The following is a 23,156-nucleotide window of genomic DNA, read 5'->3' as shown; positions in this document are numbered from 1 at the left end:
CCTCAAAAGTTTCTGCGTCAAAACAGCTCTGATAATTTCTCTTTACTGTATTGGTGTCCTCTTGCAAAATTGTCTTTTCCCTCCATTCGGTAAAAGATATCATGAAATTGACTTTTAATCTTGGCAAAATCTGCAGCAGTAGTGTCTACCAGGTTAGTAATAAATTGTTGTTGTCGAGCTTATTAAACTAATATCATATCTGTTACTCTGTAAGCGACGGTTTTTTACAAATTTAGTAGCACAACCCTCTTATAATTTTTATAATCTTCTTATAACTCTTATAACGTAGTATTTCTATGAAATTCCACAATGTATAATCTAAAACAACCTTAAAGTCAGCTTTTTTAGGTGTCAGAAAGCCGCTTTTAACCCTATTCCTATCGGGACTTTTTGTTTTTTGAAAATACATAAAACTTTGTCAATTGTAAGTCCTACTTACGTTCTGTAAAATTCAAGAAAAAAATGTTAAAAATTCATAATGGCGGCCATTGCTGCAGCCATATGAAGGCTGCATAGTCAAAACTGAAAGTAATTAAAATGAGCAAAATTGTTATATTAAAACCGTTTTTCGCTATATTATGTTGTTTCAAAGGTGTTAACATAATATATAGGTACATGTACATGTGACAACACGAAAAAAGGAAAATATTGGCCATTCCAATTTTTTTATGTCATATGACCATTGATGACAAAATGATGACAGTGACCAATCAGTCAATTTTTTTTATTATTTTAAAAGTTGAGAGACAAACAGAAATTAAAAGTTAAATAATTTCAGTACACAAGAGAAAAAAATAGCAGACGATAATGTACAGGGAGATTGCCGAATGAGCACCTTTCCGGTAGGAAAAGGGTTAAAAGTCAAAGAGGTTTTTATTGGAAAAAGGTCGTGCAAGACGTATAGAGGACATCTTCGTTGTAAATCATGATCACTTATAAATTCGAAATATCCATACAATCAAGTTCGAATGAAGTTCAAATTGAGGCTTCGAATTAAATCGATTTTACGTGAATGGTGATTGTATTTACATTACTAACTTTTAAGGATGCTTTTTTTACTAAAAGGCGGCATAAAATCTTTGTTCCCTAGGGTATATCAAGTAATATTTTTTTTCACTCATAAGGCGGTGCAACAACAAAAAGAGAATAAACCATGAAAAATCACTATTTTCTTTTTATCTTATTTTTTAAAGGGTCAACAGATATCATTCTAAGCATGTACAAAATTCTGAATTCTAACATTTAAATATCTTTAAAGAAGCAAAAATAAATATTCAGCCATCTTGTTCGCTGATTCGTTTATAAAAATATAAATAACCTAAATCTTTCGGCGGAACTTCCGACAAAGCTACTTTCCGATCGTTGAAGATCACCCACCTAAAGAAAAATAACTCTGGATAAATACGGGAAGACCACAGTACGAGAATACAGGAAATATAAACAACAGCATTTATAGACAGTGTGGCCACTTGTTCAGTGGTGACTTGTTCTGTGGCAACTTGTAACCTGATAACTAAAAAACAGACTTAAACAAAAACAGATTTGGAAAATTACTGTACAAAAGTCTTTTCCTATTGTTGCAACTTTTAAGGACTACATTCCATTCCTAGCAGTTTCTTCATGTAGTAGCCACCCTATAAGAGTTTCTAGTTAAAAGAAATGATGGATGATCCATACCTTCCCTCTTTCATGATGTGACAAACATAATGACCGCACGATGTTGACGTTCCCATGTGGCTGATAAATGCGAAGAGACGGTATTCTAAAAACAATAACAGCACGAGTGCTAACCTGGTGCGGACAGAGAACACGTACAATTACAATGTCTTTTTATTCCAGCACGTTGCATTTACATTGTTTTAGTAGCAGTGGTTAAATAAACAAGCAAATTTTAAAGCAGAAATAAAATATAAAAGTGAAAAAAAGGAAATAATAACTTCATTTTTATAAACACAAAAATAATGAAACCATTAAAACTTAACCATGAAACTATCCAGAGTAAATCGCCTTACGCTTACCGAACGCAAAACAATAAGAATCAAATAAACAAATAAAAACATGTTATTTTGAGTAACTCAAGAAGAATTAGAATCAACAATGACGCAATGTCAACCACATAATCTTGCATATATAGGATCGTTTATAGCTGGTCTATTTTTAGCGTCAATCAAGGAAGTTTTCTAATGAAATAACTATCTGCGCACGGCACTAACATTTTGCTGAAAATAGTGTAGTGGGTTCGTCCACGGATCTAAGGTCTGGGTACCGCAGATCGAATCCCGCTCATCACCAGGCGGTATGTTAGTGATACCAAAGTAGTTCTAGTTGAATGTCCGATGATTGGGGTAAAACATTCTCTAAAAAGCATGGACACACGGATGTGCCATGACAAACATTCACATGCAAGTTATTTTATCATAATAGCTTTTATTAAACATTAACTCGTCTTCAATTGAAATTTTTATTTTTGATTCGACAGTAAGGATTTTGAAGAAGAAAATGTATCCGGTTATGTGTCGCAAGATACAGTATGAAAAAGACACGTAAGAAATATTACTTACTTCCAGGCCCATCCTTGCATGGGGCGGTAGTTTCCTTAGCAGGCGTTGTGTCCATTTCCTCTGGCTCATCCATGTGTGTAAATATCCACTCAGCTGCCGCTTCAACATTGTTTTGCTGGATATTAAAGTAGAAAGATAATAATCGAGTCAATGGCAGAAAATATCATACCAAGGTATGGAACCTCTGTAAAGATCGAGATACTCTTGGATTGTGAATATTTGTACACTACAGTTTATGTTTGCGTTATGTAACTGTAATGCACCATTGTTTTTGCTCATTTTAATAAATTAATAAATAGGAGTGGGAAGGCTAGGATGGGGATGGTGATAGGATGGGGATGGTGATAGGATGGTGATGGTGGTAGGATGGGGATGGTGATAGGATGGTGATGGTGGTAGGATGGGGGTGACGGTAGGATGGGGGTGACGGTAGGATGAGGGGTGGTGGTAGGATAAGGGGTGGTGGTAGGATGGGATGGTGGTAGAATGGGATAGTGGTAGGATGGGGGTGGTGGTAGGATGGGGGTGACGGTAGGATGAGGGGTGGTGGTAGGATGGGATGGTGGTAGGATGGGATAGTGGTAGGATGGGGATGGTGATAGGATGGGGATGGTGATAGGATGGTGATGGTGGTAGGATGGGGGTGACGGTAGGATAGGGGTGACGGTAGGATGAGGGGTGGTGGTAGGATAAGGGGTGGTGGTAGGATGGGATGGTGGTAGGATGGGATAGTGGTAGGATGGGGGTGGTGGTAGGATGGGGGTGACGGTAGGATGAGGGGTGGTGGTAGGATGGGATGGTGGTAGGATGGGATAGTGGTAGGATGCGGGTGGTGGTAGGATGGGGGTGGTGGTAGGATGGGGGTGGTGGTAGGATGAGGGGTGGTGGTAGGATAGGGGTGGGGGTAGGATGAGGGGTGGTGGTAGGATGAGGGGTGGTGGTAGGATGAGATGGCGGTAGGATGGGGATAGTGGTAGGATGGGGATAGTGGTAGGACGGGAAGGGAGGGGTGGTAGGATGGGGGTGGTTGTAGGATGGGGTGGTGGTAGAAAAGGGGTGGGGAAGGCGACTATTTTTTTACTTTACAGTAAGTGACCCTACAGAACGAATAACTTCTGCACCTATGTTTTCACCAACTAAAAATTCTAACATGCGCAGTATGTCCAATAAAGCATCTATGACGGATGTCTAACGAATGTCACATCTAATATACTTTGCATCACGTATAAGTAAAACTTTACCGTTTTTCTTAGCGCAGTCTTTGCACGAGCTTCACTGAACCCCATCGATACGATCATTGCGACACCAGACGGATCCACATCGTCTTCTTTCTTAGTTTTCGAAGCAACTTGAAGAGGCAGTGCAAAATCGTCGTCCTGAGAATGTTCGAATACCCAGTTCATAGCAGCCTCAACACCTAAACAACAAGACATCATATTTTATTTAGATTGCTAAACTTTGCATTAGACAATAGGATAAACAAACGTCAACCTTCCCTACTCTCCGTACCTTGATTGTTTGTGAAGTGGACAGCTTTTTTGCATGCTTCCAGAGGAAAACCCATGTCCATCAGTTGGTTAACTAATTCTTCATTAAATTGAGGTTCTTAAAAAAATGTTGTCAAAAATTACTGGTTATTCCATTTCGCATGTCTTTCTCTTCCTTATACAATTATGTTGACACGGTAAATTTTGCAAAAACAAAGCTGCTTTGCACGGTTTTACGATACTGTACTCGTTACAGCTACACACAACTCGTTAGTGAACTTTACACGATAGTCGTGTAACAGTTGTAGAGATATTTTTCTTTACTACAACAGTGGTTGCATAACCCAACAATGGGAGCATTCACATATAACGTCATAAATTATAGTCAGGGGGTTAAAAACGCTCCTGCTTGATTATGAGTGAGGGGAGGGCTTAATATGCATGACGACATAAGCAAATTAAAAGTTTTCTTAGCACGATTTTCTTTTGCGAGTTTATTTTAATAATTCAAAACAAGAATTAATCATCGTCTATTTAATAAGGGAAAGAAGATGACATAAATTAAGGGAGAGTTTACTTCTTGATTACACGTGGAGGGAAGGCTGGAAGTCTGTTGCTGACGTAATATACAAACTGTCCGTTGCATTCCGTGAAATAAGGTAGTATTGTACGGCGCAGTGTTGTATTTGCATTGAACTGTACAATAAATACAAGCATATTGATTAGATTAAACCACCCTGTTTGAAAACGCATTAAATAGAAGGTATTGAATAACCAAAAATAAATACTAAACACTTACCACTACTCTCTGATTCCTCATCGTCTTCGGGTAGTAATTCTTCATTAGCCTGTAGACCAGAACTGCGTAAGTGGGATAAGTCTAATTCGTCCGTCATATCCACAGATACGTCTAAATGTAAAGCGCTTTACAAACACAGCTTTATTAAAAACACACAGAAACAAAATACAAACTGTCAAAAAAGACCTACTTCTCAGATGTAATGCAATTTTATGCTTAGCTTTCTCGAACTCAGAAAAACCCTGATACGACACACACTTTTCAAGAACTACATACCTAATTTTGCAGGCGTCCAGTCTTTATTGATGGTAAATTTGCGCAGTTGAATGACAAGATAGTCTGGGAATGTGCCAAATCTTGTTTGTCTGACGAAATAAAGTTTAGGAAGAGCTTATACAAAGCCTGCAACAGCAAATTTCCCAAAATGCAAATCAACCAATCAGAAGTGCAAGTAATTTCAAAATACCACTCCAAAACATTACCGATAGGAAGAAAGGAAGTAAATTAACAAAAGTTGATTAATATTTTTTCAAAAAAAACAGTAAAGTATACATTTGTAAGGGAAAATCCTTTATAAACAAAGCAGACTTACTTGAGGGCGTTGGTCTTTTGTTTGACAGCAGTGCTGTAATAGTCGTCGATAGTTTCAGTGCAGGAAAATGCTTCAATACAAGCAGATAAAGGTATGTTCAAGCGAACGACAGATTGTGAACTGATGCTTTCATTCTTCTCTTCTGCTTCTTTTCGTTTTCGAAGAAACTCTTCGTATTCATCTGTCAAAGAAATTTGTTTATTGTTCTTCTTCAATTTTCATATAGGGCATATACATACTCAGATGGCAGTGTTTGCGTTTGTTTCGTTAATTTAGATAAAACTGCGGTAGTGAAACACTAACATCGAACGCATGAAACGAATAAGCAGTGTTCTCTATAGTAAAGCTCAAAGACGTTCGAATTTGTTTGATATTTCGGAAATATCAAACAAATATTTGTTTTTTTTAAACAAGATGATGGCAAATTTTGAAATTAGGGAAAAAAGATATAAAATTATTTAACACTCCGCTATTTAAAGATAAATCTCGATGGTCATATCTGCGCAGGATCCTGTATAAACTGATAGACATTTGTACAAATACTACCTCTATTGGTTGCAGCGTCTAATGGTATTGGTAACTGTAGAAGAAGGTCTTCTTTCTTTTTGTAACTCACTTTGTTACTGCTGCAACACTGGATGCGATCCTCAAGCTAAAAGCAGTTGACAGAGTAGCTATTATTCGTATGAATCACAACAATAAAAACAAAAACAACAACCGAAAAACCATAAAACCGATAAAAACGTAAATAAGGGTTCGAAAAAAAAAGATTAAATGACATTTTCATTATAAATAACGCAACTACAATCGTAGAGAAAGTATGAAACAATAGCTGCTACGAAGTTCGTCAGAACAATTTCTATTTTTAGATTCACGCATTTTGTACGCGATCAACCTGGACCTCGCGTGCACAAAAGCAGCGATTTCGCAGACCTCAAGCTCCAGAGTATTGACCAATTGACGCTTGTCCACATATATAACTTAGCGTGTGCAAGAGCTGATTAGTGTGCACTTTAGAGATCAATCGTGCACTAAAATCTAGCAATGCAAATACTGCTGACATACCAGCAAAAACGTAGTATTTTATACTTTTCCGATGTCCAAGTTTAAACCGACAGAGACAAAAAAAATCTAGTTTTTTCGCTTTAGGGCATTTATATGTCGTTTTTTTATAGACTAAAACTCATAAAGGGGATCGTAAATTGCTCAAAATCATACAACTCCTATTTTTTTTTTACTGCGCATAATCACTCTAGAAATTGTCCAACCTGGAAGCAGAAACTATCTTTTAATTTCGTTTCCAAATTTTTTTCATTCTTCTCGATGAAATCCATAACGTGTAGAAAATATTCCTGAACATCTTGTTGGTGATTGGTTGAAAACTCGACGTGACCACGTCCAATCAAGTCTTTCAACATCTGTGGTCTCACTTCCTAAAATTAACACAACAATGTCAGCAACAGACCAAGAAGTTACCGAAAGTCAGTAAAAGCACACTTTTTATTGACTTTTCTATACATGTGTATTTTATTGTCGGTGCAACTCCGATTACAGTGAATCTGAAATTCTTTAAATGTGAATATCTTGAGAACGAAAAGAGCTTTTAAAAAAATTTAAAAAGACTTGTTAGCTAACCTTTTAAGCTCTATAATATAAGCCCAACATCATTTTATACCTCGGGTTCCCTCTAATTCCGCGACTTCGAGAATAATTCACGAAAGTTTCTTCCCCTAAAGGGAGATTTTCACGAAGCGAATTGAACGGCGAATTCGACGGCGAATTGTATCTGAGCATGCGCAGTTTTGTTTTTATTTCGATGCGAAATTTTGATTTTGCATCGAAATATTTGCTTCGCTGAAAAGTAGAAACAGTTCCTACTTTTTCGCGGCTAAAGCTTTTGCTGCTAGTTTTTGACCAATCAGAACGCGGTTAACTAATGTAAACAATGACTTTGGCGCCTAATTTATTTTGTCGTGAAAATGAAAAAGCGAATTCGCCATCGAATTCGCCGTTTAATTCGCTTCGTGAAAATCCCCCTTAAGGTTTTCATTACAAGATATGAACTTTTGGCTTTTAGAAGTTGCAAAATCATATTGTTAGAAGTATTTAGAATTTTTGACTGAACAAGAATCTAGGCAGCAAAATATGACGGATTGGGGGAGGGTGTGGAATCAGGAAATTCTCTTATCACCCATCCTATCTACAGATCTTTTCTGTACTCAAAAAGATTCCGATATGAAAACACAGCGAACATTGAAGACGACATCCTTTAAAAAACCAAACCATGGCTCACTTTTCAAATTACCTGTATGTGCATGAATTTCAACATGGATTATGCCACATAATTTTATCCAGTTTCATGCAGAAAAAAGAAACAGAAAGCAAATAGGATGAATATGTGTAAAACCAGTTCGTCGAAACGAAAATACACTAAAACGTTGTGAACAAACCTCGAAACACATCAGGAACGTTAATGCATAAGTGATTTCTTATCACTCCAATACAAGAGAAGAAAACTTAAGAATCGTTTTTCATGGGGTTATTTACCGAGACAGACTATGAAAGGTATTCATAAACACGCACACTGAAAATTTCGTTGGGTTTTTGTGTTAGTGTGAGCTTCTATATAAAAAATACCTGTATACGTCTGTCTGTCTGTCTGTCTGTCTGTCTGTCACGCAAAATGGCAGCGCAAATAGCGAGAGACACGCAATGCGGTGTAAAAAGAACGGGAGAAACTGTGGATTTTTCCACGGGCCACCGACTAGTATAAACAAATTCGATTGGACCGTCTGAATAAAGTTATTTTTAAAGATATTTTTTCCATAGGTATATTTATTAGCGAGTAAACAATCGTCGTTGCGTGTTTTAAAAAAATTGAAAAAAAATTTCGGTACATTGAATACTATACTTGAATGTACAAAAAATGTTCTCTGCAAGTTTTCGAATGTATCAAATGCTGCCAAACTATGCATGCATTTTGTTTTCGCAAATGGAGCTAAATTTCACCAAAATAACGAGGAAATTACCCGTAAATTTCACGAAAATTGCGCGTAAATTCGGAAGCTTAAAGGGGCTATGAAACGATTTAATAATTTCAATTCCCGAAGATTCGAAAAAACGGCGTAATAAACGAAGAAGGGCGTTAATTCATTTTTATAATCTACATAGAATTTTTCACGTTATTTAACCCTACTAACATCTTCGACACGACACACCTTCAGGGAAGCAAACAAAATAAATGAACTCAGCGGATATTAAGTAAGTCAAACAGACAGAAGTTTGATTTTAGGCGATTTTTTTCGTTATGTAATACAGTTTGTTTACAAAGCAGCTGCAGCGTGACATATTTTTACTAGGCAAACCGTTCCTTGATTATTCCCACGTCATTCTTCAACGTAGATATATCGTTACGTAACGCACAAAGCTCGTGCGTCAGCATTGACATTGTGTCCTTCATCACGATGTTGTCACTACTCACAGTGTCATTGTCCACGATGTACCGATCTTTCTCTCTAAAGCAGACCTGTCGTAAAACTGCAAACAAGAAGCTGACACAAACTATACAAGCTGCCACAATCGCTAGGAAGATAATATGCCTACTATGGGTCCACACATCGCCCAATGAAGAAACAAAAACAGATTCCACTTTGCAATGGCGGCGATACTTCAGCACTGGTCGAACAAACAAATCTTCCCGCACTAGTGGAACCGAAATACAATCAAGCAACCATTGAGGTTCGTTGTATTTATCCAACAGAAGATCCACTGTTACTTCCTTTTCGATCAAATACACAATATGCAGAGGTGAGTCACCTTCGCTTAAGTCCTTTTGCAACCAAGCTGCCACATCGGCATTTAACAAAGCAGCGTGCGCTTTTTGTTCTCGCACACGTTGAAGAACTTCATCGTATGACTTACAAGACATGTTAGATGCTTGGTATTCTTCCACTGCGATCTTTTCTTCCGCGGAATGTGCCAGAACTGCTACCTTCTTGCCATAAATGTCCAAGGTGGATGTCCCTGATATACTGTCGGTCACGGTAGCTGTTATGACAGCGGATATAATTACTCCAAGCAACATCCACACGACACAAAGCGATCGGCCGACAACCGAACGCGGAACCATATCCCCATAACCTACTGTTGTCATAGTAACAAAAGCAAACCACAACGCATTTCCCGACCCTTTTAAAAGAGATTTATTAAAATCAGGATTGTGAAATTGCTCGATTAACCAAATCAACATTCCAAATATAACTGCGAACAACGTTGACATTATAAAGACATCGGTACATTTATAAAGTCCCTGTGTAATTTTTACAGTTAAGTATATCGCGTCTCTACTCATAACAACAGCCAATTGTTTTGATCGAAACATATTAACATCTACCAAGCCAAAAACAACACTAACATTTTCACTCTTTTTATTCTTGTATCAAATTTTTAAAGTTGAATCATGTTGTTCTAAAGAAATGTTTTCTCTCTAAAAAATCCTGCTTCGCGCAACAAAACCCTTCCACAGCCTCCTACAGCGAAGCTTTTTCATTATCAATAAAACTTCTACATAATAGTTAAAACACGTAAAAGGCATTCATTTATCCTTAAGACATATTAAATTAAACAATAAAAAATTCGTATCGTTTAAAAAAATTTAAAATTTATCGAAGAATTTAATAAAGAATAAAGAATGAAAAAATATTCCTCAATTACTTCAGGAGCTGTTAGTATTCTTCAAATTTTTACATCAGGAATTACATCACAAATATTTAAAAACATCGACAATTAAAAAAGTGAAAAACATTTAAGGATACTGTATGGTTCAGAACGTTACAGTTTTTTTAAACTCTACACTCTTTCAGAAATTTCAAAACTTTTTGCACTTGATTTTACATTATAAAAACAAAGCAAGTGGTGAATAATTCATGTGCGGATCTTTGTCGCTGAAAAATAAAAATTGCAAAAAATATGCAGCTAAAAAAACTAGATTGTCCTGAGAAAAAGATTGGGCAACCAGATACACAAAAGGTGTAGGTGTTATAGTTTATAGTTACATCAGGGTAAAAACAACTTAATCAAAACAATTCAACGTTCACTTGCTAATACACTTCAATACACCACGCTGTCCTTAACCACTCTTACCTCCTTCCTCAACAACTCAATGTCATTCCGCAAGCCAAAAACGCTATTATGCAACAAGGTCGTCATCGACTTCAAATCAACACCTGTTTCAATTTTCTCCGCGTCTTTCTCCGTCTTTTCTTTGCTTCTACGTAACCATGTCTTGACACCTTCGTACAACAGACCAATCAAAATCATCCCGGCTGTGATTGCGGCTAGAACCTGCACCGTTGTGTCATCAGTCAATAAGGACGAAAGAGATCCATAGAAGACGGTCGTTTTCTTGCAATACCGCCTAAACTTAGAAGCAGGAATATCGAACAGAGCGTTTTTTAATTTATCTTCTGACCAACACTTTTTTAATTCTTGTGTCACCTTCAAGCTTTTCGGAAGAAGTACATTCAAAGGCACTATCTTTTCCACCGTGTATACAACATGCAATGGATGTTTGTGATCACGCATTTCTTGTTGGAACCAAGCGACAAAATCTATATTTATAAAAGCTGCAGAAACCTCGCCTGCCCTCACTAATTGCAACACTTCGTCAAACGAGTCCGCCTGTTTAACTACGGCCTGATAATCACTCTCTGCAATCAAAGCCTCAGCTGAATATCTCAGGGCGGAAACCTTTTGTTGGTATATATCAAAATACGAAGTGCCGGTGATGCTGTCCGTCACGGTGGCTGTGATGACGCAGGCCATTGCCACGCCAAATAACATCCAGACAATACCAATTATTCTACCGACGGTGGAGTGTGGCACAATATCGCCATAACCAACCGTTGTCATAGTAACAAAACTCCACCAAATGCCAGTGCTCGAGCCTTTAATAAACGATTTCCCGAACTCGGGATTATAAAACTGTTCAATCAGCCATATCAGAATTCCAAACACAATTGAAAACAGACAAGATATAATGATGATATTTTGACAGTCGGCAAGACCATGTAAAAATTTTGCAGTTAAAACTAGTCTGTTTTGCGATATGATAACAGCAATTTCTGAAGACTTCAGAAGCTCGGTCGCTTCTAAATGTTTCTTTTCAATTAACATATGATTGAGAAACTCCGAGTGCACAAAAAGCGGCAGCCATGCGGTACGGTCCTCACGAAATCCACTCCGCTCGTCCTGCAGGTAAGTGGAGTTTGCAGAAGCCAAGTCAAAAAATCGTTTTCTCGAAGTTGCTTGAAATTTATATTTAAAAAAATCCCACTTCAAAGGTCTGCAAAAAAATTTTGTCGCGTCTAAAATACGAGGAATAATACCATCGTGGACTTTGTTGTCATTTAGAAATAAATATGGTTTCACTTCCCAATATACAATACTGAGAGCTGACGCGTTAGTAGCAGCATCACTCGACGAGCACAAATTTAAAAACGCAATGAAAATTAGCGATATAAAATACCACTTGTACATACTGCATAAATTTTAAAAGTTCAACGTTGAGAATTCGTAATTTTCTGTTCTCACCATAATTTGGGAAAATACAACTGAATGTAAATTGAACGATCTTAATTCATACGAGAAACCAATCTATTGATGTAATATTCACGTAATTATGTATTCATGTTACATAAATGTCTCATAAATCGCTACATTTAAGTCATTCAAACCAGTCGCTAAGACTTAATTTAAAAGAAAAACAATTATCAAGTTTACTGACTCAGCATTTACTACTTGTGGTTTTCCAGCTCAGTATCTTTAAATGGACACTTCCTATTTAATCATTTAGGTACGTAAAATACAAACAATCTTTGAAATTAAGACTACCATACTAATAAACAATTTTCTTCAAATGTGGACTAACTGTAATAATTTATGCAAATTATTACATAAAGAACCATGGTTCACACAAAAGTGTATGTCCAAGATTTAGGACGCCGAATTCTATTTTAATGCTTTTTATAGTGTCTTGCACTCAGCTTTTTATCCTTGGTAGACGTGACACTCGTATTTTGTGTTAAATGTTGATTGTATATATACTTTAGCACCTAACCATCAATACATTAACCTCTAAAGACTGTTAACAATTTTGCGATGTAATTTTAATATTCTTTTATATTTGTAATAAAAGGGTCTCACATATTGTAATTTTCTTATATAAATTTCTCTAGTTTTCAACCAGTATACACAAACAAGATCGAACGCGCCAACCCAAACCCACCCCAAAAAAGCAAAAAAAGACAATATCAAGCTTCTGAAATTCGTATAAATTAAATCCTAAACCTGTAGTGTCCTTTTTCTCCTTTCCAATGAGGGGGGGGGGGGGGGGGGGTAAAAATCCAATGAGGAGGGATGGGGGGACCAAGGACAGAAATTTTGAGGGGAAGAAATAAAAAAAGGGGGAAGGTGGAAAGAAAAATTTCAAAGAGGGGAAACCAATATTTGTAAAAAAAAGGTTATCCAACAAAACTGTTCTAAAGTGGAAAAAAAATAATGTTACTGGTAAGAGTATTAGTCAATCAGGTGTTATATTTACATCACCTGCACATGTTACTCTTCTGCAATTAATTTATGAGCTGTCAACTGATTATGCATTGGATTGGAGAAAACGGAATTATCAAGGGGAGGAACGAAATCACTAGGGCACAACCCATTTTTCTATCAAAAGAAACAAAAAACAAAATACAACAAGAAATCCTCACCAACGACTCTGGATTGTCATCAGCAGGTTGTTTAGAATAATTACCAGAAGTAAGTCCTAATGCTAATTTTGCCATTTGAGTTTTAAAATCTAACGGTGGATCACGAGTAGAAGATTGAAAAATTTCGACTGCTTTGCCACCATATTGTTTTTGAAATTCTTGCATTGAGAATAACACTTGCATCAATGAATTCATGTAACAACTAAACAAGCAGAAAAAAATGAGATAAAAAGGTATTGACATAAAACGTTGTATGGGAGGTAGGTACACATGTTTGCTCATACAAATTACATTTTCTCATTCTATAACAGTGCAAATGACAAAAAGAATCCAGGAGTTGTTTAATGTTCTAATTGACGAAGAAAATTAAAACAGCTGCGTTAAAACAATGTCATATATCTTTATCCTCTCCAGCCCCTTCCCCAAGTCCCTTCCCACATCTGTCCACATACATTCTGGACTTATCGTCACAGTCAATTCAAGATTTCCTACATAAAAGACCTCAAACACTATTATACATGTAATAAATTCGTTGTTTTGTGATAAAGCTAGAAGAAAACACAAGTGAGTTAATTAATACAGAAGATGGAATGTGGAAAAGAAAAACTATACGTGTTGCCAAGATTGATCATTCCAGTATATCCAGGTCCAAAAAGTGAAACAAGGTTTTTCCCAGCTTCTTGAATTAAATCCCACTCAGCTTTTATAGATAAATTTGCTTCAATCTCCAGCTCTGTCATAGTTTTGTCTGTCTAAACACAATTTAATTGAAGTAGGTAATTTATGTCAGCAGCAAGTAAAAAAAAAGAGAAAATACAATTTGATAAAATTATACAGCATTATTTTAGCTTTCCTAAGGAAAGAAATTTGGCCTTTATTTCGAAAAAGAACTTTTCACGAACAGGTATTTACAAAAACCTTAAGTGAAAAATTTTCTATAAAATAAACATGTGGAACATGAATTGGTAACAAAAAACAAACCTTTTCTAACTGTGCAATGTTGATACCAAAATGTTGTAAATGCTCTTTCAATTTTGGATCTTCAACCATGTCATCTTCATCATATGAGTAAACGTCACCACCATCAGCAGTTATCGTGCCCAGTTTAACAGCTAATGAATAGTTTGTCTGTTGGTAGTACTCCACTGCGTGGTTATTGCCACCAGTACCTGGAAATGAGAACAAAGTCGTTTTTAGTAGTGCAGTTTTACCATTTTGAAAGGATAATTTGTAACTCCTTACACAAAGCTGTTATAAAATATAACAAATAAAAGACAAAGTATGAGAACTGCTTTCACCTATTGCAAAAAAATATAAAAAAAATGTTACCATCGTAATAGCGCCTTCCACACAAAATTGTTCCATCTGATAAATTTAACCACAAGTTTTGGGTTAAATCACAGAGTGAACATTTCCACCCATTGGGAGCAATCTTAACACCATTATTTAGTTGCTGTAGGTTTTCAGCATGTTTAGATACAACCCGTTTCTCTTCCCATGCCTGGATGTCACTTTGAAGGTTTGCACCTTGATGAGACAAAACAGCAGCTATGGATAACTGTGCATTCAATGGCAAGTTTGGATTGGGCAGTGAATATCTTTTAATTTCATTTCCATGATCATCAGTGACAACCAAACTGTTAATATCATCATACTCAATCTAAAATAAGCCTTTTGCATTATCTTACAATTGTTATACTAGGATTATTTAACTTCCCTATTTTGACCTAATCAGGTTAGTTTTTCTCAATTTCACCAATTTCCACATCAAGTTTTTCAACATGAAAATCTACTCTGTTGCTTTAAATGCTAACCAATAAATGTTAGCTTATTCTTTTTTTAGCGCATTTTTTAATTTTGATTTTATCTTTTAAAGGGGCTACGAAAATATTCAATAAGCTTAATCCCTGCATTTTTTGAAGAATGGCATACAATAAACGGACCACTCAAAAGGTCAAGGTTCAAGAAATTATACTCTAGAACCACATACACGTCTAGACAACCTGTTTATGAATAATTAATTTTTATGACGAGTTTGCAACTTTTTTTTTTTCTAATAAGGAAAAGTATTTCTTCAGTATTCAGTATTAAGCTACGGTCTGTAAAATGTATTAAATATCAGTAAATGGAAAGTTTGTTTTGACGAGGAAACAGACACAACCCAAGATGTATTTGTGGAAAAATGGTATGTTACTAGCTTTAAGAAGGTAATTAATACCTCTAAAAAGATTTTAAAGTCATTTTTGTTGCTTAGCTAGCTAGTCAGTTCACAAGGTTTGAATTTTATTTTATTAGAAAGTTTGAGTTAAAAGCAAGGTAAGTACTTATATCAGATAATTATGAATCTACTTCTGAGTTAGCAATCTAAACATTTTCAGCTGTCTACTAAATCAAACTTTGTATACACAACACACCTTCAAGGATTATTAATATTGTTATCCTAGATAGCTCCAGTACATGTTAGTTTATTGTTTGCTAACACAAAACCAAACTAGCCGTACAGCGTTTTTCTAACTTTCCCTTAAACCACTTCAGGTGAAAGAGCAGATTAAAAGATGATAACAAAAATGTTCTTTCACAATACTGTATGATTTTTTTGATATGATTTTTTATAACTGTTAATTTTTGTACTGCTGCTTCACTTAGTATTTACGTTCAAACTACCACAAAGTATTTCAGCGCTTGTTAAAAAATTTAACCATTTTACACAATTTCATTAAATAAACATTATATACCTTATCTTGGTTGACATCAAAACCCCCTTCAACACCTATAAAATATTTTGAAAAATAACAATTAAATTAAATTCTTTGTTTCTCTGATACAGACAAAGTAGTATATAAAGGAAAACACCTTCTTCATTTAAATAAGCTAAACATCTGATTATTTTCTGGGGAGACATTTACATAAATTTTTAACTTCCCCTAAAGTAAATTGAACTCTTGAACCGAAATAAACTGCTGTCATATTCCTATAACGTTTCATTTCACCTACATTTGTTATGCTATAAACAATGTGCGATTTAGTTCAAAGGCATGATAGTTGTTTAGTGAAGTTGTTTATCACAAAAGTTGTGGGAGACCAGCTATGAAAATGCTGGTTACAGACTCAGTTTTACAAAAGCAGAACTATACCGAAGAACCAGTAATATCTTAAATAGAATCTCCCCTTGCAAAACAGAGGGTCTGGTGGTTGTCTGTTCTATTGAGCAAGAGAACTTTGAGGATTATATCATCCTACAACTCTTTTTGTTATGACAATGATAAAATTTGTAGCATTTAGTATTTCTTCTCTTTTAGTTGGTGCTGGAGTACATCAGGGTTTTGTACTTAGTCTATCATTGTTTGTTTTAGTCTTAGAAGCACAGTCGATAGAGTTCAGAATAGGTTGTTCATGGAAGTTATTGTATGCTGATGATTTGGTTCTCATAGCGGAGTCAATGGAAGAAGTAGTTGGAAAGTATAAGAATTAGAAAAAAAGTCTAGAAGAGAAAGGGTTAAGAGTGAATGCAAAAAAGTCTAAAGTCATGATTAGTAGCATTGAAGCCAAGTGTGACCTTGTAGTTGGAAAGTGGCCTAATGGAGTTTGCAGGAAAGGGGTTGGTAGTAACTCAATTTTTTGTCAGACTTGCAAGCATTGGGTGCATAAGAAGTGCAGTAGTATTGGAGGAAAGTTAAGAGCTGACATTCATTTTGTATGCAAACGTTGCAAAGGTGAGATTGTAGACAATAAAGTATTTCCAGTTTTATAGTGTACAACAGTGTCTCGTTAGAGTCAAGAATATCATTTACTTAGGTGATATGTTATATAATGGTGAAGGGGACGTTGGAAGAAGTGTTACCCGTGGAATAGGCTCTGCCTAAAAAAAGTTAAGCGAGTTACTTCTTTGTTGACTAACAGAGTTTTGTCAATTGAGGTAAAAGGTAGGTTGTGTGAGGCCTGCGTAAGAAGTTTTATGTTGTACGAAAGAAAGACATGGGCAGTAAAGAAGGAAGAACTTGACTCTTTTGGAAAGGAATGATATGATAGTTTCATTTAGTGATTGTGGCCTAAAAAAGAGATCGAAGTAAACAATTGAGAGCCTCTCAACAGAGCTCAAAATTATTTTGCTTTACTTTTAATAAACCGACACCCTTGTGTAAAAGCCGCATAACATTTATTGCAATTTGGTTTTCAAAACTCACCTATCGCTAATTTTGTGATCTTCTTTTCTGGGGGTGAATCATCAGTTTTAATTATCTATGTATAGAACAAAGTCAACTAAAAAAGACATATAATAGAAGCACATGATAATGATTTAGTTAAATGGTATCCAAAACTTCATATATATTATGTATAAACAAAGATACACCTTTATAAATAAACATATACCTTTTTTGGAACTTTTTGGAAGTTCAAAAACACACATTTCTTTGTCTTCTCCACATGAAGTTTTACATACCTTGAAGATACACCCAGAAGTGATGAAAGGCAAACATAGATACCTCCTTCTGAAGTCTGAAACAAAACAAATGTACAAATACTACAAACAACATAAAATACACACAAAAATTTTGTGTGAATAAAAATATGTACATAATCTTAAATAGGATAATTTAGTTTGCATAACACAACAGTAAAAGCACCAATTTATAACAAGTAAAAGCTAAACAAAAATGATTTTCTTGAATTACGGCTACATGCCACATGCTCCTATCAGATCTCCAAGTTCTTTTCAAAAAAATATGTTCTATTTAAAAAAAAACATTTAGAAAGATTAAAGAACGGAAGTCGTCAAACTGATATCTTTTCACTAGTGACATCATCCTGTTACATTAATTATGCTCAAAGCTTTCTTTTTAGAAAAGTAGACATCTCAGAAGACTCAGACCTTTCTGTACATCAGACAAAAAACACTTCTTGTGGAATTCATTTACACAGATAAAAAAACAGTGGTATTTATGCTGCTGAACAATGAGAAATGAAAAGTGAGATATGACTTATTTCAAACTTGCTGGAAACGCTGTGAATCCAGAGAAAGGCTTTCAGTGGAATTTTAGCGTTTTATAAAGTCAAAATTTTGATTAATAAAACCAAATTAAAGGTCCCAGAACACTTGAAACTGGAAGTACAGAACAGTACTGAGATAAAAAAAAGTTGGATCCTGAAAAATTCTGTTATAAATAGTAATAACATCCGATATAAAATAATGAAAAAAGTTGATGCTCGTGCGTTTTTTGTTAAAATCATTTAAAAATCCTATATCTGTTATAATAAAAATTTCGAACAATATTCATCTTCTTACCAACGTAAATTAAAAAGAAAATGTTGGGAAGTGTGTGACAGGGTTTGTTTGTTTGTTTGCTTTTGGAATAAAATTTTCTAAGCTCATAGTAACATACTCATGGAAAACTAAAATCCTTTTTTAAACTGTGAAAAATATTGATGCTAGAGTTGTCTGGTGGTTAAGAAGATAGGTAGAACAAAAGAGCATAGCAATATGAACAGTTAGAGATAACCAACAATCCAGACATCCCTCAATTTTAGTACTTGTCAAAATGGCGCCCAAATCGATAAGGTTTAAAGTAAAAGTTTATTTTCCATGTAACAATCCTTTAGAAACTGATGTTTAAAATGACAATCTTCTAGTCCCTTAGAGTTTACACACAGTCCTTGATCAACAAGTATGTCCTAAAAATTTCTACAGCAAAGATGATAAGAATATGCAAGGGTGTTGTTTGGTCCAGTTGGAAGTATCTCTCATCATTGTTTCCGGTAGCATTTCGCAACCACTCACTAAAACTAAAGACTGCAGGGTTTAAAAAATTGTAAGTTCCATAAATGATGGAAAAAGCCTTCACTTTTTAACTATCAGTTTTAAGATCAGCAATACGAAGACGAAAATATTGAGATTAATTTTTGTTTAGATATTCCGAACTGGTCATATAAGGCGAGTGATCACATGCCCACGCCTTTGCATGTGCCTAACTCAACCTAGGTCAGTGATGAACCGCGCACCTTCCAAAATTAGATGCATTATGGAAAATTTTATACAAGCATCCATTGGCACAACAAGACTTTCTTGCATAGACTTGAACAAAAGTATTTCCATTACTTTGTGCACCACACAAAGCTTAAACTATTTTAAAATTACGCATCAAAGAAAATTAAGGTGCGTGATAATGATTGTGAACCTCGATAAATATAGCACCGCGCTAGGTGGAAAAATCATGACCAGGCGTGATGTTGTTCGTTAAAAGTGAAAAGAAAGAAATGAAATGACACATTTTATTTGTTTTTATTTTAATAAAGTTAATAACCGTCCCTGCCTAAATAATGCCCCTGACAAATAAACGCCTGCTAAACATAAAAATTTTAAATAACCACCCTGGGAGCTTACTTTGGCATTTACTGTCCTAACTGAGGTAAATTATACATCAAGTAAGGTATATACCTATATACCTTACTTAAACCTGATTAAGGTAAATTATACCTCAATAGGGCATCCCTTGATTATATGACGTGCCAAAACGAACTTTATTGCTATTGTCTTCATTATAACACTATCTGCAACATCACTAAATTATTATTTTTCGATTATAAAACCATTATTTCAAATATAATACTATTCTACGGTTTTTTGCAATACTACCTTTTTATAATAAAATAACTATATAATAACAGTTTTTCTCTGGTTTATATGTCATAACCGTGTGATTAGCCTCTATTTTATTCTTGATTTTATTTCCATTTTGTCTGAAATTAGGCATGGTGATAAAAAATGACAGACTAACTTCACACATTATTCTACATTTTAGTAACTAAGCTTTACTCTTCAAGGATATCAAAATTCAGTTTCTCTCTATGAACGCTTTTAGATGCAAGCAAAATAACAAAGCAGATCCTAATTCAAATCCAGCCAAAAAAACTTCTCAGAGCAAACCTTAAATTGAAATCATTCAATAAGCACGAAGCCTGGTCATGTTTTACTCTTATAAATATAGTAAGAGAATTAAATATGTTTGTTTGTGTGATGAGTAAGACCCTTCTCGCAAACATTAAAAAAGAAAGGATTTCTAAAGAAATGTAGGTTCACAGTCAGATAATTATATCTAAAACAATGCAAGACCTTAAGCTGTTATAAACATAACATGAAAAAAGTATTACAAATAGAAAAGGCAGTATTGTGAAATATTAAAAAACAAAAGGGAGATTTTTTAAATTTATACACTAAGTACAACCACCTCTATTAGTAGCCAAACTTTTGATGACCACGGAAATCAATTGCAGTAAAAAATTTTTACTGTATATGGTTAAATATTACAGTCAAACTTTTATAAAATTTGAAAACTTTAAATTACAATAAACCCTGCTCTAATTATCTTTTGGTATTCCAAGTTTCCTTTTATATAATTTTTGCTAATAAATACAAATTATGCCAATGTTTTTTGTCAAAAGTTCTTTTTTATATTTTTTAAAATTTGATAATGTTAAATCGAATCAAATAATAGAAAGATAGTATTATTCTCCTGAGCTGCAAATGCCCTGTCATACTTTAAAACCAATTACAGGTCATTACTTTTCAGAGTAGCCATTATGTTTAAGAGAAAACACGCTGTTCAACCTGTTAATAAAAAGGGGCTGAATTTTTTGTAGAATCCTTGTTTTCTAACTTCAAACCTGTCACATTGTGCAATTTTAGGTGAGGTTTTGCTGATTTTACTTTAACTCAGATACATGTAGTTTTTGTTTAATCCAACCTTCTTTTGTGAGAGTTAGACCGTGAGACGTCCATGTTTTTACTTAACCGAAAGTTGTACCACGTGACATTCTGACCGGCAGAATAACAGGATGAACTATGAATGTAAACCCCCTTCAGTTTTTGATAATTAGTTAGACTGCTAGAATGTGAACAAAACCCACAACCTGTCGGTCGTAAATTAAGGCCTCTACTGACCAAGAAGCTTAACCTTTGAAAAATATAAATATCATGTCATGAACAAGCAAGTTTATTCTAGGCTACGTTTTGACAGCTACAGCTGTTATTGACCGGCAATGATCGTAATCATCTTTCGCTATTTATTATTTGAAGAGATAATTAGAGGATCGAAATTAATCAATCAGATCACAGCAATTAAAGTAAAACTTTTGCACGGACCCAGATGGAAGCAATATATTGATTAAAATCTTTCTTTTTTTCTAAAAGTTTGCTTTATGTTACGTTTATTTTCCTAAAAGAGATCAATATCTCAACCACACATCTAATCACCAAATGTCCTGCAAAGAAAGTGCAGTGTCGTCATTACTGTACAAAGCAGTCAATGTAGTCGGTGGAGAGAATGTTTTTTTAGATCGCATTTTAAAAGTTTATAAACGAAAAGCGGCAATAGAAATGTTTTTGAAGATCGAATTTTAAAAGTTTAAGAACAAAAAGCGGCGATAGAAATGCTGTTTTAGATCGCGTTTTAAAAGTTTATAAACAAAAAGCGACGATAGAAATGTTTTTTTACATCGCATTTTGATTCATGAACGATTAAAATCTATTATATAGCTAGCTTGATGACAACGAATTAAAAGAACAAGTGTTAATTTATTGCTGTGGGTTTCTTATTTAATTGATAAACTAATACGGTCTTTGTTTTTTTACAATAGTTATCTATCGTGGACACGGGGTAATGTTTAATTTTTGTTCGTGTAGTCCACGAAACATGATCGTGAGGTCCACGATTGTTAAAAAAATAAGCATCGTGGGCTATCGTAATTCGTGCCTAACATGAAATAAACACGAACCACGATGTTAACAAACCTATTCACAGTACTGTAGATGTGGTTGATTGTGCACCTTATCTCCAGTTCTAACCAACATATATACACAAATCCTTTTAAACTAACAAACTGTATGGGAGTTTAAGTCACTGGTCCAAGGTTATTCAAGGCTCTCCCGAGACATTTGTTGACCTCTCTGGAGTACCAGTTTCTGTTTTTAAAAATCATCTTTGCAATTGTTTCTGACAAATCCCTTCCTGCCAAGTCACCAAAACAATGGCACTTATGACACAAACAACCTTCTGGCTGTTCTAACTAAGAATAGACACAAAGACAAAGCTAAGATGAGCTGTAAGATTATCAAATGTATCAAAAGTATTAAAATCAACCTTAATGGCGCCATAGTTTAGTGGTTATAACTCTTGTGCTTTGCGCTGGAGAATAAGGTTTGATATCCCTTGGCAGTGGATTAATATGAGTGAGTGAATGTTACCATAGCCTCTGGTTAACCTAAGCCATGTGAGGGAAATTGAGGAGATGGAACACTGTGTGGGCCATTGGATGTTGCAGGGAGTTGTCTAGTAATTGGCATTGTGGGTTACATGTGTGTGTAGTCCACAATGTGCTTGCGTGTGTTGCATTTTAGGCGTAATTTGGCTGTTTATCTTGGACAAGACCGAGCTTTTTAGGGCCCTTACATACGGAAAAGAAATGCCGCCTGCCGCCGCCTGCACATATACAACGCATTCCGTGACTCTGCAACCTCTTTTAAAATGAGCACTAAATACTCTAGGATTTCCCATCTAAGCCATGGCCTCTCCTGGAAATAATAGGCAGTTCATATCCCTTGATATTTGTGAGGCTAGCCATGGAAAATATGCACATCTATCTATCTATCTGGCCTCCTCTTGGGCAATTTCCTTTAAGAAATGTGACTCCTTGTGGTGACCTTTTTAGCAAGGAAGCACGTTTTTTCTCAAATAATAACATTCTAGTCAAAAGAATTAAGGTATAAACATAAAGAGTGCTTACTGGATTATCGAAACAATAAACACATTCGTCTTTGTAAACTTTATCGCTCCCTTTTGGTACAGCAAATTGGTAACAAGCTAACTTTGTCAGCACTTCATCCTCCGCCATTTTGAATTGAAAGTGAAAGCGCAGCAGTCCATGTAGATAGATATACACCGTATTGCATGATTAATC

At 35.2% G+C, this 23,156-nt stretch overlaps 3 protein-coding genes across 3 annotated transcripts; all 3 read right to left on the bottom strand.

Moving 5' to 3' along the window:
• Positions 1–1,161: 1,161 nt before the first annotated feature.
• LOC130641989 (ubiquitin carboxyl-terminal hydrolase 5-like) lies at positions 1,162–23,138 on the bottom strand. The gene is made up of 18 exons (XM_057449041.1): positions 22,983–23,138; positions 17,577–17,702; positions 17,390–17,444; positions 15,941–15,975; positions 14,535–14,865; positions 14,187–14,374; positions 13,818–13,957; positions 13,206–13,407; positions 6,708–6,872; positions 5,986–6,091; positions 5,440–5,620; positions 5,124–5,212; positions 4,848–4,958; positions 4,071–4,166; positions 3,803–3,978; positions 2,562–2,676; positions 1,678–1,762; positions 1,162–1,377 (listed from the first exon to the last, which is right to left on the bottom strand). The coding sequence occupies exons 1-18, from the start codon at positions 23,088–23,090 to the stop codon at positions 1,275–1,277; spliced, it is 2,412 nt and encodes an 803-aa protein (XP_057305024.1). The 5' UTR covers positions 23,091–23,138; the 3' UTR covers positions 1,162–1,274.
• On the bottom strand, positions 8,721–9,837 carry LOC130641991 (uncharacterized). The gene has a single exon (XM_057449043.1). The coding sequence runs from the start codon at positions 9,818–9,820 to the stop codon at positions 8,795–8,797; it is 1,026 nt and encodes a 341-aa protein (XP_057305026.1). The 5' UTR covers positions 9,821–9,837; the 3' UTR covers positions 8,721–8,794.
• On the bottom strand, positions 10,549–12,191 carry LOC130641990 (uncharacterized). The gene has a single exon (XM_057449042.1). The coding sequence runs from the start codon at positions 11,974–11,976 to the stop codon at positions 10,549–10,551; it is 1,428 nt and encodes a 475-aa protein (XP_057305025.1). The 5' UTR covers positions 11,977–12,191.
• Positions 23,139–23,156: the final 18 nt, after the last annotated feature.

Source organism: Hydractinia symbiolongicarpus, chromosome 4 (assembly GCF_029227915.1).
Source record: "Hydractinia symbiolongicarpus strain clone_291-10 chromosome 4, HSymV2.1, whole genome shotgun sequence".
NCBI classification, from domain to species: domain Eukaryota; kingdom Metazoa; phylum Cnidaria; class Hydrozoa; order Anthoathecata; family Hydractiniidae; genus Hydractinia; species Hydractinia symbiolongicarpus.
This window is presented reverse-complemented; position numbering and strand designations above follow the sequence as displayed.